At 50.2% G+C, this 14,133-nt stretch overlaps 1 protein-coding gene across 17 annotated transcripts in view; it reads left to right on the plus strand.

Annotated features, from left to right (window-relative positions):
- Window positions 1–254: 254 nt before the first annotated feature.
- MYO18A (myosin XVIIIA) overlaps window positions 255–14,133 on the plus strand; it is a 92,819-nt gene continuing 78,940 nt past the window's right edge. For 9 of the 17 annotated variants that reach the window (XM_088802028.1, XM_088802030.1, XM_088802029.1 and 6 more), the window contains exons 1-2: window positions 255–410; window positions 10,409–11,488. In XM_088802028.1, the coding sequence (XP_088658154.1) occupies window positions 10,490–11,488 (999 nt within the window). In that variant the 5' untranslated portion in view covers window positions 255–410; window positions 10,409–10,489. The remainder of the gene's footprint in view (window positions 411–10,408; window positions 11,489–14,133) is intronic. The other 8 variants (XM_088802033.1, XM_088802034.1, XM_074319881.2 and 5 more) reach the window with 2 other exon arrangements.

Raw genomic sequence — 14,133 nt, forward strand, 5'->3', positions numbered from 1 at the left:
AGCACTGCCCTGGGCAGCACCGTCCTGGACACAGCCAGCAGTCTAGTGCCTGCCTTGGACAGAACCTGTTCTCTACTTCAGCATGACCCTGGTGCCTGCCCTGGGCATGTCCGGCAGCCTCCAGTGCCCAGGGCAGACAGGACCTCTAGGCAGGATCTCTCGGACTCGGACAGAGGTCTCCCAGGGCAGTGCCCGCATGGCCCGCTCTGGAGGCGCGCCCAGGCGCTGCCCGGAAGGCCGGGCGTTTATCCCTGGAGCCACCAGCAGGGAGCTCCCTTTCGGCTCCGCTCGCGCGACCGCGGGGGGCGGTGCTGCGCTGCGCCGAGCTGTGCTCTAGCCCGGACCCGGCCGGGGCCGCTGGATGCCGCGTCTCCGCTTCTGCTGCCTGCCGGGGCGGGCTCCGGCGGCCGGTGAGTGCGGGGCGGCGGGGACGGCCGCTCCGCTGCGGACCGGGCCCGGCCCGGTCGCGGGGCGGGCTCGGTCTGGTAAGGCGGGCGGGCGGCGGGGCCCGCCGGCTCCTCCTCCTTCCCTGTCCCCTGGAAGCAGCGGCCCGGACTCCCGGCTCCCGTCCCTGGCCGCGCCGCGGAGCTCGGCGCCCGGGAGTGGGGGCCGACCAGGAGGGGCGGGGAGGGGGAGCTCCGTCCCCTTTTGCCAGCTCCGGGGGCACGGGGAGGCAGAGCACGGTGGCCTTCAGTTTGGGGGGATTTGGGACTCCGAGGAGCCCAGGTGGCCCTGAACTGTGGGGTGGAGGCTGCAGTCTCGGGGTTAGGGGGCTTCTCGGGGCCAGGCCCAGGCCCCCCCAAACAGACCGACCCACTGAGGCTCTGGGGAAGGCAGCAGGGAAGGCGAGCACCTCCGCCGAGCCCTTTATCCCTCCCAGCGGCCTTCACCCTTTCACTGCCAGGCCGACAGCGGGCTCCTCTCAAAGGAGCAGCTGCTAGACAGCTGGCTAAACAATGGAGACCCCGCTTCCCTAAGCCCCCTCCCCTTGGGACAAGAAGATGGGGGACTGGTGATTAGTAGGCTTTGGAGATTCGGGAGTGCAGGCTGTCCCATGTGACTGGCTGCTCACCTCACCTTTCCCTGCAAAGGGGTGGGGTGTGTGTGGGAAGGTCGGACTGCCTGCCCCAGGCCTCTGAGTGAGGCGGCCCTGACGCCCCGCCCTGCTAACCTGTCATGCCAGTAGTTTCGCCAATAGGAAGGGGAGGTGGTTAGGTTTGCTACCCCCAACCCGTGTTGGGGTGCTGCTTAGTACCAAGCCTGGTGAGGAGTGGGTCATGTTCCTGGCTGAGATAAGGCCTACAGGAACACACCACACATTGGGGCTTTGTTGTGGGGGTGGGGAGGTGGGGGTGTCACCCTGTTGCAAGGCACATGTGTCCGTCTGATTAGTTGGACAGGCTGCCAGCCAGAATGAGCCGGGGTTGGGGGGGAAGACAGCCAGTTTGTTTTTTAAGTGGTACTCCTTTTGCCTGTTTTGGCATGTGTTTGGCAGTGTCCTCATGGTTTGCATTTCTGTAAGGAGGCCTAGGATGATGCTTCCTGGGAAGAGCTCTGCTCCCTAGGACCTCCCTGCCCTCAGATGGTCCCCCAAAGGCATGAAATTGGATACCCTCGCCCATTCACCTTGCCAGTTATTCGGGCTGGTTTGCATAGGTTCATTTTGTCTTTTGAGTGCCTGGCATGTCTTTGGCTGAGGAGGCCATGTAAATGACCCCATGGAGAGGGAACTGTGCAAAGTGTGTATACCTGGGCCGGGCCGGAAGGGAGGGAAGGATGTCCAGGTGACTCAGAGCAAGATTACCTTAGCAAGATGCTGACTGTAGAGGTTCAAGCTGCCTTTCCATGTCCTTACCTGGTCTAGAGCCCTTTTCTTGGGCAGGCTCGTATCCTATTGTCATGACAATAGGCCCACCTTTGCCTAATGTTCCCTATCCTTTTGGTTCAGGGGCTATTTTCTATTTGGGGATATTGAAAGTTGCTCTCCTGAGGTCTCTGGCTTCCTGACAGATTTTGCTGGCTCTTTGTCAATGGCGTGCCACCTCCTCTGCTTCCTCTCTGACTTTTTGTGATGAGGGCTTTCCAGGAAACATCATCCTGGTTGCTGGATATGACTGGTTATATATAGCCTTGGGTGGAGGTATGCTTGTCCATTTGGGGTTGGGGACGTTGGAGTTGGGGCTTCAATTCCAGGAAGACAGTAAGGGAAGCTATTGTGTTTAGGGTTTAGGGTAATGTGAAGGGTTGCAGGTGGGGTGTACTATGGGGATTAGGGGGGTAGCATGCTGGTGGTCACTTCCTTTGGGAGCTTTGAACTTTGAACAGTTGATGACTTGGTGCCTGGCAGCTTTGAGTATCTAGTTTGTTTACTCTTTCCCTGTCTGGCTCAGGTGCCAGGGTGTGTGCCTGAGGGCTTCCTCCCATGCCTCAGGCTCTCCTCAGCTGCCCTCACAGGGACTGTGCCCTTCCTGACTCTAGCTTGGTCTCTCAACCTCACTGCCTGGCAGTCTGGCCAGCCAGCCTGTTGCCTGAAGCCCCCTTTACTGACTCACCTGGAAGCTGCTCACTGAAGAGTGCATATGTCTTCAAAAGTTGGCCTGAAAACTCCAGGGTCCCCCAGAGACAGGTACATGAGGGTGGACTGGGTGGGGCAAAGCTGGGGCTTCTGTGAAAGGGAGCATCCACCCTACTTGGGTGGAGCAGGGAGTTGTTGGAACTCAGGAAGCCTTGATCCAGACTTGGTGTGTCACAGGTCTCCAGTGCAGCAGTGCTATTCTTGCTTCTTCCAGCCAGAAATTTGTCCCCAGCCAGACCTCCTTCACCTTGAGTGGACGCCACAGACTGGAACCAGAGCATCCATGTGAGCAGGGCCCTGTCAGTGGCCCTGGACCCCAGGCCTTGTCCCAGGCCTCTCCTGGGCTTGGTGGGTAAAGCTGAGGTAGTTTAAAGGTTTGATAGGATAAGAGGGTCCAGCCCACTCTGTTTTATGATTAACAGGTTCCCCCAGGACTTGGGTTGGGGGCTTGATGGAGCTTTTTAAGTTCTGCTTTGGGTCAGACCCCGGGGTCCTTTAATATCTGCTTATTGCACCTCACCCCCCATCACCATTTTCTGAGGTCGATTGAATTAGAGAGTGGGGTGGTACAGTGGTAGACCCGGAAAAGTAGTCTACCTGGAAAGCCTCCATTCCTCCCCCCACCTCACTTTCTTGCCCTTTCTCTTGAGGTAGGAATTGTGTGGCGTATAAATTATCCACATTCCTTTGACATTTCAAATAGCTGACGGTCAGGCAGCAGTTTGAATTGTGGACTGACAATTTTACAGGGCACTTTCTCGCTGCCAGGTACCTTATCATCATTTACAAAGGATTATTTTGATTATTCTCTGGTATTCAGAGATGTTGGATGATGGGCTCAAGGTCACACAGCAAGTCAGAGGCAGAAGAGGCTTAGAACCTGCAGTTTGTGGTTGAGCAGCATACCTCTCCAGCAAAGGCAAGGGCTTGGGGCCAAGTCTGAACTCTCAGGCCCATGGAGATTTTATAGTTGAAATATTAATAGCTGAGGCATAGCTAGGGAACGCGACTTGCTCAAGGTCACACCGAAGGTACCGGTGGGTGTGGGTAGTGTTAGCTGAGTTTAGTGCCCAGCAGGCTGCTGCAGGCTCTGCATGAAACCTAGGAAGTGCACCTGGAGGAGCAGCTGGGGTCCCGGCCCGGCTGCTGGCACCTCTCCCGCTCCTATTTCTCCCGGGGCTTGCGGGATGGCTGCGGGAGGCGCGTCGGAGCTGCGGCTGCGCGGGCCCCGCTGCCTGGAGATGCTGGGGGTTGCCCGTTCCCCGCGCGGCGGCCGGCAGGGAAGGGAGCCGGCGGGCAGGCGGGCTCATGTCATGTGAGAAGCGTGCAGTCTAAGTGAGGGAGCACACCTGGAGCCAGATAAGCCCCGTGTGACCTGGCAGTGAGTCACGGGGCGCCGCGGAGCTCAGCAGAACCCGCCGGGAAGAAGCTCGGCGGCGGCAGCGGCGTCAGGGACAGGCGTCACCCTGAGCCGCTCGGGCTGGGGCCGCCCGGCCGGGCCAGGTGCCGTGCAAGCCCCACCAGGCCGCTTTTGCAGTCCTTGGTGCGGGCCAGCACTGAGATAAAGGCCTCGAGGCTGTAGGAAACAGCCGCTCAGGGAGGTCAGAGGCCAAGCAAGAGAGGCCGGCTCTCTTGGGAAAGTATTTCCTTTGTATTTATTTATGAGTGTGGTCTGGGGTGGGGTGGCGGGGACTGACCCTTTTAAGTATCCACCCACAGCGCCCAAGTCTAGGAGCCCTTGTCTTGGGACTCGAACGTTATAGTTTCCATTTCCTGGGGTTTCTACTTTACCAGCTGCAGAGTGACCCATTTAAATCTGTCCCCACTTAAAGCTGCAAGACAACAGTGAGATCTATTTTAACCAAGTCCCCTAAGTTACTGAAACTTTTTTAAGGCATGAAAGGGCATTCCTTGAACTTGCCATTCCAAACCCTGTTTACAACTTTAGTGCTTAATGGATTGCTTACTACTCTGTCAAACCTTTTTTTTTCTTTATTTTAAAAAAATCTTTACAATCACAAAAGTAACATATGCTGAAAAAAAAGGTTTAATTTGAAATGTACTAGGTGGAAAGCTAAAGTGTTACTTTTCTTTGCCCCTACTGAACAGAAAAACACCACTGATAAAATTTTTGTAATGGATCTTTCCAGACTATTTTTCAAAAGTTTGTTATGTATTTTTATATATGTTTCTAGCTTAATACATCATGTTACATAAATATAATTTTATGTAAATATTAATTTTTTTTTCTGTAGGAAATGAAGGACATGTAGAAAAGCAGAAGAAAAATTACATATAATCCCACTACCTAAAGCCCCTAGGCTTAAATACACGCACACGCACCTCTACCAGTTACATATTCTTATTGTAAAAAATGAAAACAATACAGATAAAACACAAGTCTGCTTTGAGCCTTCTAAAATCCCTGTCCCTTCCCCAGAGTATACATTTTTCTATGCATATACAAATATACATAATGTATATATATATATATATATATATATATATACACACACACACACATATATACATATATATAGTTTTTAAAATTTTAACAAAAATAATATACTATCTGACAACTTGCTTTTTTCACTTAATAATATAGTATAGAATCTTCCCAGGACAGTATATACAAATCTACCTCATTCTTTTTAATCACTGCCCAGTTCTATAATTTAGCTATTCCCCTAGTGATGGTCATTTATATTGACAGTATTTTGCTATTACAAACAATGCTGCAAAGATTAGCCATGTCTATTATATGAATATATCTATAGGTGTCTTTGAAGAGGAATTGCCCAAAGAATATGTACATTTAAATACTTTCATAGGTACCACCACCTTGCCCTCGTTACACCAATGTGTACTCCCACCACCATGTAGGAGACAACCTGCTTCCCATCCTGTAATTGATTGATGTTATGAACCTTGGTAGTTTTTAACTAAACTGCTAAGTGAGCAATAATATACCTCTTTTATTTCACATGTCTGTGAACATTACTGAGGCTGAATAGCTGTTCCTATTTGTTGGCCATTTATATTTCTGCATCTATGAATTGACTGTCCTTATTCTTGACCATAGCTGTATGGGGCCTTGGACTTGAGCCAGTGACCCAGCTTGGCCATGTGCTCATTGGGTTGCCTTCACTTGTTTGAGCTTTACTGTCCATATACAACAGACCTGTCCAGCATTAAGATTTTATGTCTAGACTTATTTTAGTCACAGTTGTGCTGATAATCATTTATGTACTTTACTATCCTCTCTACCATCCCATTTAGATGGCAAGAATGTGCCCATTGGGTACCATTCTTGAGGGTTTACTTTGGGCTGCGTGTTAGATGAAGGGCTTATATACATATTTCATTTAATTCTCATGCTTTATATGGTAGGTACTATTATTATCCCCATTTTACAAAGGGGGAAACAGAGGCACTGAGGACTTAAGTGACTTAACCCAAGATAGCATAAATACTAACTCAGATTTGTTCCCAGGTTTGTTACCTGACATCTGAAAGCTAAGCTCTTTCATTAGTTTTATTTATCTTATACCCCTTGCATTTAATAGATGCTTGATAGATACATATTTCCCCAATATTTTGTCATACAGCTCTGCAAACATTTAGAAAAGTTAAAGAATTTTATAGTGAATAACCCTCACCTTGTAGATTCTGTAATTAACACTTTACTATTTTTGCTTTATCACATATTTATCCCTTGATCCATCCATCAAGCCATCTTACATTTTGATGCATATCAAAGTAAATTGTAGACATTAGTATACTTTGCCTCAAATACTTTAGCATGTATATCAACTAGAGCTCAATATTTATTTACAGTTCTTTTTTCCTTTTGAGTGAATATTTTACACAATGAAATGCACGAATCTTATGTGCACTATTTGATGACTATTAACAAATGTATATACCAAACCCCTATCAAGATATGTAAAATGAACCTCATCCCAGAAAGTTCCCTCATGTCCTTTTTCAGGCAATCCCTACCCCCACCCCCACTTCCCAGAGGTAACCACTGTTCTGATTATTATTATTATTATTTTTACCATTGGTTAGTTTTGTATGTATTAGAGCTTCATATAAATAGTACCATATCAGTATGTACTCTTCTGTCAACCACTTCTTTTACTGTCACTTGACATAATGTTTTTGAAATTCATCCCTGTTGTGTGTATCAGTAATTGCTTCCTGTTTATTGCTGAATAGCATTCCATTGTATGAATATGTAAATTGTTTCTCCTCTTGGTGAAATGATAGGTGCACATTTGAGTTGAATGGTCCTTGACCTCAAAATGCTTTCTGTCTTAAAGTGATAAAGCAGTTGAGTTGACTGAGTCAATTGTACTTTGCTTTGATTTTGAGGATAGCAGGGTCAAAATGATTTAGGTACATACATACCCAACTTTACATACATTCCCTAATTTACACACATACCTTTCCTCCACTTTAAATTAGGAAAGGCTCTGAAATGACACTGAGACCTTAAAAAAAAAAAAAAAAAAATAAATAAATAAATAAATAAATAAATAAATTAGGAAAGGCCTCCTGGAGTAGGGTGAGGAGAGAAAGGCAGAGAAGATGGTCAGAAAAACTGTAAGGTTATTTTCACTGATGAGGGTAAGAGAAGAGGAGGCTGGTAGAACCTGCAGCCTGGAATGGAGAGAGGGGAGAGAGTGATGAGGTTGTTGCTGCTGGAAACTTTTGGAGCTGAGGACAGGAGGGGCTAGAAAGTCCAAAGTCGACAAAAAGGTAACAGACAGAGCCCAGGTCTCTAACGAATTGGGTGCTGAGGAGCAGCAGCAGCTGCAGCTGTATTACAGGTCTGACCCTAGAGGAGGAGTCTGCAGGTAACTCCAGACATGTGGCACAGGACAGAACCCACGCCACAGCCAGGCCTGGCAATTGTAAGGGTGACAGTAGGGAAGGGGTACCTTGTGAGCTGTGCAGATAACAGTGGCAAAACAGGGGTGATGAGGGGAGGGCTGAAATGGACCCAGTCTTTAAAGGCCTCAGGGTTGGGATTAGAGGTGTGACTTTGGCAGAAAGTTAATAACTAACCTGTGTCCACAAGAGACTTAGATATTTGAAATTTTAGAGCTAGAGGAGACCTAGATCATCTAGTCCAACCTTGAGCAAAGTGACAGGTTCAAGGTCCCCCCGCGATTTGTTGGCAGATCCAGGCCAACATACCAGATCTCCTAACATTTCTGGCCAGCACTACCGGTGTACTGCTGCTGTGACTGGCTGTTGTTCCTGCCTGTCGCAATGGCAAGAGGCAAGCTTTTGCCGAGACAGGGATTTATATGAAATTACTTTTCAGGGACCTTTCCAGCCCAAAGATTCTAGAATTCTGGGGCCTGTTTTCCGTTGATACTGCTCAAATATCTAGCCCCCCAGCAAAGAGCCAGGATTGGGTAAGAATTGCGGTGTGAGAATTGGAGACCAAAAGGTGTGTTGATAGGACAGCATTGAAGGCATTTGGTTTCTCTGTGGTTGGGCTGAGTCCTAGATAGTTGTTTGATCCCTCCCAGTCCCCAAGGTGGGTTTCTTTCTTCATTTCCTCCCAGGTGCCCCTTGGAGCCGTCTTCCAAACTAGCCCTTTAAAACAGTGCAAGCAGTGGTGGGTGAGGGGTAAGATGGACAGTGACCATCTGAAGAGCTCATGTCCTGGCATGTGGTAGGTCTGTGCCCCACCCCCATCAATGGTGCAGGAGGAGAGACTCCCCAGGTCAAAGTAAAGCCCTGAAGAGAGTATGCTTGCTGGCAAGGACTCCCCCATCCAAAATCAGTCCAGACCTACTTGGCCAAGGTCGCCCTGACTTTGTGCCTCTTGGGCCCTATTTCCTGTCTTCCCACTCCCAGGTACTGTGTATGGAGCATTTAGAACCAAAAAGTTCAAAAGGAACTTTGTTTTACCAGGTAGAAACTGAGGTCAGAGGAAGAAAGGGGTGCCTGCTAGGTCCACAGGGAGCTAGTAACTAGACCAGATTTTCCACCCCTTTGCAACTAAAGAGTTCTCTAGCATTGTAGTGTCCAGTCAGATAGCTGCTAGCCACACAGGGCTGTTGAAATGTGGTTACTCTGCATTGGTATATGCTCTGAGGGTGAACTATGTGCTGGATTTCAAAGATAATATGGAAAAGAAAATGCAAAACTATCTCGATATATTTTATATTTTATACAGATTACAGGTTGAGATGACAATATTTTGGATATATTTACTTATTTGGATATATTTATTATAAATATATTTGGATATATTTGATAAATAAAATATATCATTACAGTTAATTTCACCTGTTTCATTTTACTGTTTTTAATGTGGCTGCTAGAACATTTTAAATTACATATTTGACCCAAATTATATTTCTTGTGGACAGTACTGCTCTGGAAAGGATAGTTGATCTCTTAGGAACCACATGAATCAAGGTGTTGGGCAGAGGGGAAGCAATTAGCCAGTGTACCAGGCCCCTTGGGTGTTCTTGGCCTGGATACCTTCCTAGGCATTGTACTTGGCTTTGGGGTCCCTCTCAGTAGAATGTGGAGCCTGGAGGGCCCTGCTTGGTGGTGGGTGTTGGGTCTACAGAGAGGAAAGGCCTCTCCGGGGCCTTGCAAGAGGTCATTATTGGAAGGAATAAGCCTGTAGTTGCTGTGCCTAGAACTCAGAGCCAGAGACCTTTATGGAGAAGGAAAAAATTACATTTAATTTCTAATTAGGTGGTATGGCCTATTTGTACTTCTTGTTCCCTGCTGGTTACAACGAGAAAGGCTCTCTCAACTCCACCCCCACTAGGTTTTCCTCAGTCCTGTCCCCAATCAGGTGTGCAGAGGGGTGGGAGGAGGTCGGCTGCCTAGACACACTTGCCCTGGAGCTGGGGGTTTGCTCTCAGGCTGCTATATTTAGGTGCTATATTTAGGCAAAAGGATGTGAGTTTTTCAGGATCCTGTTTATCCAGCAGACCCCACCCACCCCACCCCCACCTTGCAGCTGTCTCTCCTCTGTTCAGTCTGGAACTTCCCCTTACTTCCCTCTCTGCTTCACTTTGGGCACCCAGGCCCTAGGAAGAAAACAGTATTTGCCACTGAATCCCTATGTTCCCTCTTATTAGCTGTATGACAACTAACGTATACTTAATTTTCTGAGCCCCGTTTTCTCATGTGTAAAGTAGAGATTATGATACCTACCTTGCAGGGATGCTGTGAGGTTCAAATGAAGTAGTAGGGTTAAAGTGCCTGGCATTATGCCCGGCAAGTGGTAGTCATTAAGTAAGTATTGGTTCTTTGAGGTCTTCTGTCAGGCGGGTGCTAAGCCTGCTGCACTAGGGATAGCGAGGCTTTAGGATGAGGCCAGCAGCATGTGATGTCTGTTGCCTTGAGGGACGTTGGCTATGGGGACTTGATGGTACACAGAGTCCCTTTCCTTTCCCCCTTGTGTTTGAAACAAGTCAGGTCCCAAGTTGGCTTGATGGCAACCTCTTGCCAGGAGGTCAGATCTCCCAGGTGCCACCTTCATGCACACCTAAGCCTCGGGCTATCAGGGGCCACAGGAAATGAGAGACTTTGGAGTTTGGGCTTTTACAAACTGATCTAAACCTCAAGTTTCCTTATTTGTAAAATGGGGGTAATAATAGACCTCCCCATAGCAGTGTTATGAGGCTTAGCTTAACTGAGACAGTCCTATTGTGTAATGCAGAGCACCTAGCACATAGCAAGTACTCGGTGAGGGTAGCTGTGCTCAGTAGTTGGCCATGTCTGGACTGGAGATGCGAAAGAGGCTCTGCTCCAATAATCTCTCTCTCTTTCTTTCTCTGCCTGCAGCAGCAAGGTGGGGCATAAAGGCCCTGTGCTAAGCACCCATAATCCTCTGGGGGCGCCACCCCTACAAACAGCACCCGCACCATGTTTAACCTAATGAAGAAAGACAAGGACAAAGATGGCGGGCGGAAGGAGAAGAAGGAGAAAAAGGAGAAAAAGGAGCGGATGTCAGCGGCCGAGCTGCGGAGCCTGGAGGAGATGAGCCTGCGACGTGGCTTCTTCAACCTGAACCGCTCCTCCAAGCGTGAATCTAAGACGCGCCTGGAAATCTCCAACCCCATCCCCATCAAGGTCGCCAGCGGCTCCGACCTGCACCTGACTGACATTGACTCTGACAGCAACAGGGGCAGCGTCATCCTGGACTCGGGCCAGCTCAGCACAGCCAGCTCCAGCGACGACCTCAAAGGTGAGGAAGGCAGCTTCCGCGGCTCTGTGCTGCAGCGGGCCGCCAAGTTCGGCTCCCTGGCCAAGCAGAACTCACAGATGATTGTTAAGCGCTTCTCCTTCTCCCAGCGCAGCCGAGATGAGAGTGCCTCCGAGACCTCCACCCCCTCGGAGCACTCTGCTGCCCCATCTCCGCAGGTGGAGGTGAGGACTCTGGAGGGACAGCTGGTGCAGCATCCTGGCCCAGGCCTCCCTCGACCAGGACCGCGGTCCCGAATCCCTGAGCTGGTGACTAAAAGGTTTCCAGCTGACCTGCGCTTGCCTCCCGTGGTGCCCGCGCCACCCCCTGCCCTCCGGGAGCTGGAGCTGCAACGAAGGCCCACTGGAGACTTTGGCTTCTCCCTGCGGCGTACAACCATGCTGGATCGGAGCCCCGAGGGCCAGGTCTATCGGAAGGTGGTTCACTTTGCTGAGCCCGGTGCGGGCACCAAGGACCTGGGCCTGGGGCTGGTGCCGGGTGATCGTCTGGTGGAGATTAATGGGCACAATGTGGAGAGCAAGTCCAGGGATGAGATTGTAGAGATGATCCGGCAGTCTGAGGACAGCGTGCGGCTCAAGGTGCAATCCATCCCGGAGCTCAGCGAGCTGAGCCGGAGCTGGCTGCGGAGTGGCGAGGGACCCCGCAGGGAGCCAGCTGATGTGAGTGTTTCCCTGGGCAGCTGGGGTTGAGCAGGGACTGGGATTGCTGGCGTCTTCTGCGATTGCACTTAGGTGGATGTTTGGGGTACCCAAAAGCTGTAGTCAGAGCCTAGCGAGTGTGTGAGTGGTGAAGCTGGGCCACTCCTTGGACTCCAGGGACCACTTACCTGGCCTGTGGGGAGTAGCGACCTCAGCTGGGGGTGATACACAGCCATACAAGCTTTATGATACAAGAGTGGATTAGGGCACCATAGTTCCCCAGCCCTAAATGGGGGTATGGAGGCTAACATGTACCATTTCCAGATATGAGAGACAGTACTACTCGTCCAGGTTGGTATGTGGACTACAATATAGGATTTCCATGTTACTTAGCTATGAGAGGTGAAAAAAAGATATATTATTTCAAATCAGGGCTGTCATAAAGCATCTGGGATGTACAGCTGCTGAGGCGGTGACCTCAGATCTCCTCTTGCCCCCCGAGTGAGGAGTTGAATACCAGGTAAGGCTGCAGAGATAAGCAGGGCCCAAATCATGAAAGACCTTGTAAACCATGATAGGAGTTTAGATTTTATCTCAGTGAAATGGGACCATTGTAGGGTTTGAAGCAGGAAATGACTGGATCTGATTTATAAAGATCACTTGGGCTCCAAGAGTTTGATTACCTCTCCTGGAAGAAAGAAAAGCATGGCTCTGGAAAAGCAACAGGGATTAAGCCTACAGAGAGATAGTATGACCTGACCATCCCTGAGACCCCAACTATAGCATCCTGCCTGCACAAAACAGCAGTGGGAGGGGGTCATATAGGAACAGAAGAGATTTAGATTAGACATATCTATCAGATTTAGCAGATATCTGTTTCTTTACCAAGGACTGACCCAATTTAACTCCTGAAAAGATGGTCTCTAGGAGGATGGGGATCTCTAAGGCCAGGGGTATTTTGATAGGGTAGCTGTGTATCAGTTTGGAATGTTCTGCCTGGAGACAGCCCATGAAGGACAAGTTGGCCTCTGGTCATCCCCCTTTCCCAGCTTTGCCTTTTAGGACTGTCCGGATCTGGTCCCTGAAGCCTGACCTGTGCACAGCCTGGCCAGGACCTTTCAGCACTAAGTGACCAGCCAGATATGTCCAAGTTAGAAGTGGGAGGAAATGCTAAGGAAGCAGGCAGAGTCCCGGTCCTAGCTTTCTCCCGGGGAAGGGAAGTCGCTGCTCAGATGGCTGCTCAGCCAACCAGCATATCAGGGCTGGAGGGCCTGGGAGCGGCAGGGTCAGACTCTGGCAGGAAGCACTGGAATTGGGTTCCAGACCTTCCTTTACCCTGGGGCTGGTGGGGTCAGGCAGCTTTACTAGTTAGGAAGGGGTAGTGAGTGGGAGGGAGCCTGTTGTGGAATCCAGGGAAGGAGCTGGCCACATTTATTCCAGAATCACCTTGAGCACCTACTCTGTGTTAGCCACCAGGCTAGACTGAGCACGAAGAACCACAGCTTAGAGGGAGTGGTCTTTACCTCAGAACCAAAGACCAGACCATGTTGCCAAGTCGATCTGCTGTCTCCCAGGCTAACATTGCTTTCAACAGATGGAATTTTCTTCTTAAAGCATGAACCCCCAGGGGATGGTTGCCAACTCCCTGCTGAACCACAGCATAGGCCTCTGTGGGGCTCAGGACCTGGCATCGCAGATGCTGTTTCGTTGTCTCTCTATAACACAGGGATCATCCCGGCATCTCATATTTCCCAACCACTCTCTTTCCCAACTAGCTGCTGCTACCCCATCCCTGGGGGAGTGGATGCTGTAGCTTTGGAGGCCCTGGTGGATCCCACCTTACAGCTGGTATCCCGGAAATGCTGGCTGCTCTAGCCCCGTGAGGCAAGCCCAGCTGGTACTTCTTCCCCCACCTGGGGGATCTGGCAAGGGGCACAGTAGAAAGCCCCATCTTTATGAGTCTCTTAGAGCCATCTGACAGGGCATGAAGAAGCACAGGGCTGAGAGAAGCCCCAGATCTCTTCTTACCTGGGTAGGTGGTGGGGAACTCATGCCACAGCTGAGAGGAGCAGAGTGAGCCAGCTTTCCAGCTTCCTGGGACAGACAACGAGCTGGTGTGGGAGTGCTGCAGCCTCTTCTGAGGCTCTCATCCTCTATCTCCTCCTCTTCCTCCCACTCCTACTCCTGCTCCTTTTCTTGGCAGCAGTTCTAATCCCAGTTCCATGCCAAGAAAAGAGTCTTCCCGCCTCCTCCATACTCCCGAGTGGGGTACCCTGACAACTCTAGCCCCACAGGGACAGCTCTGGCAGTCACCCTGCCCATGAGGCCATCCATCAACTGTGTCCACATGTTGCCTGTCCCCAGGGAGCTCTGAAGGAGCTGGCTAACCATCTGTTCTCTTTCTTCACACAGATGGGGGCCAGGCCCCATGGCTCCTGTCCATGGCCTGTTCAGATGGCCCCAGGGAGAGACAGCCCCTTGGGTTTCCTTCTCACATGGTGTGTGTCCAGAATGCTTGGCTCACACCTTGTTCATATGTCCCTGTAGCTGTTAGACAAGGGTCCATTGGGAGTAGGCGTGAGCCATAGTAGTAGGATAGACTTGGGGCCTGACAGAAATCACTCAGCAGGCTTGAGAGAAGCAGCCCTTCTCCCACCATCTCTCCT

The sequence above is a fragment of the Rhinolophus sinicus genome, chromosome 12 (genome assembly GCF_057876585.1).
Source record: "Rhinolophus sinicus isolate RSI-liver-muscle chromosome 12, RSI-T2T, whole genome shotgun sequence".
In the NCBI taxonomy this organism is placed as follows: Eukaryota; Metazoa; Chordata; class Mammalia; order Chiroptera; family Rhinolophidae; genus Rhinolophus; species Rhinolophus sinicus.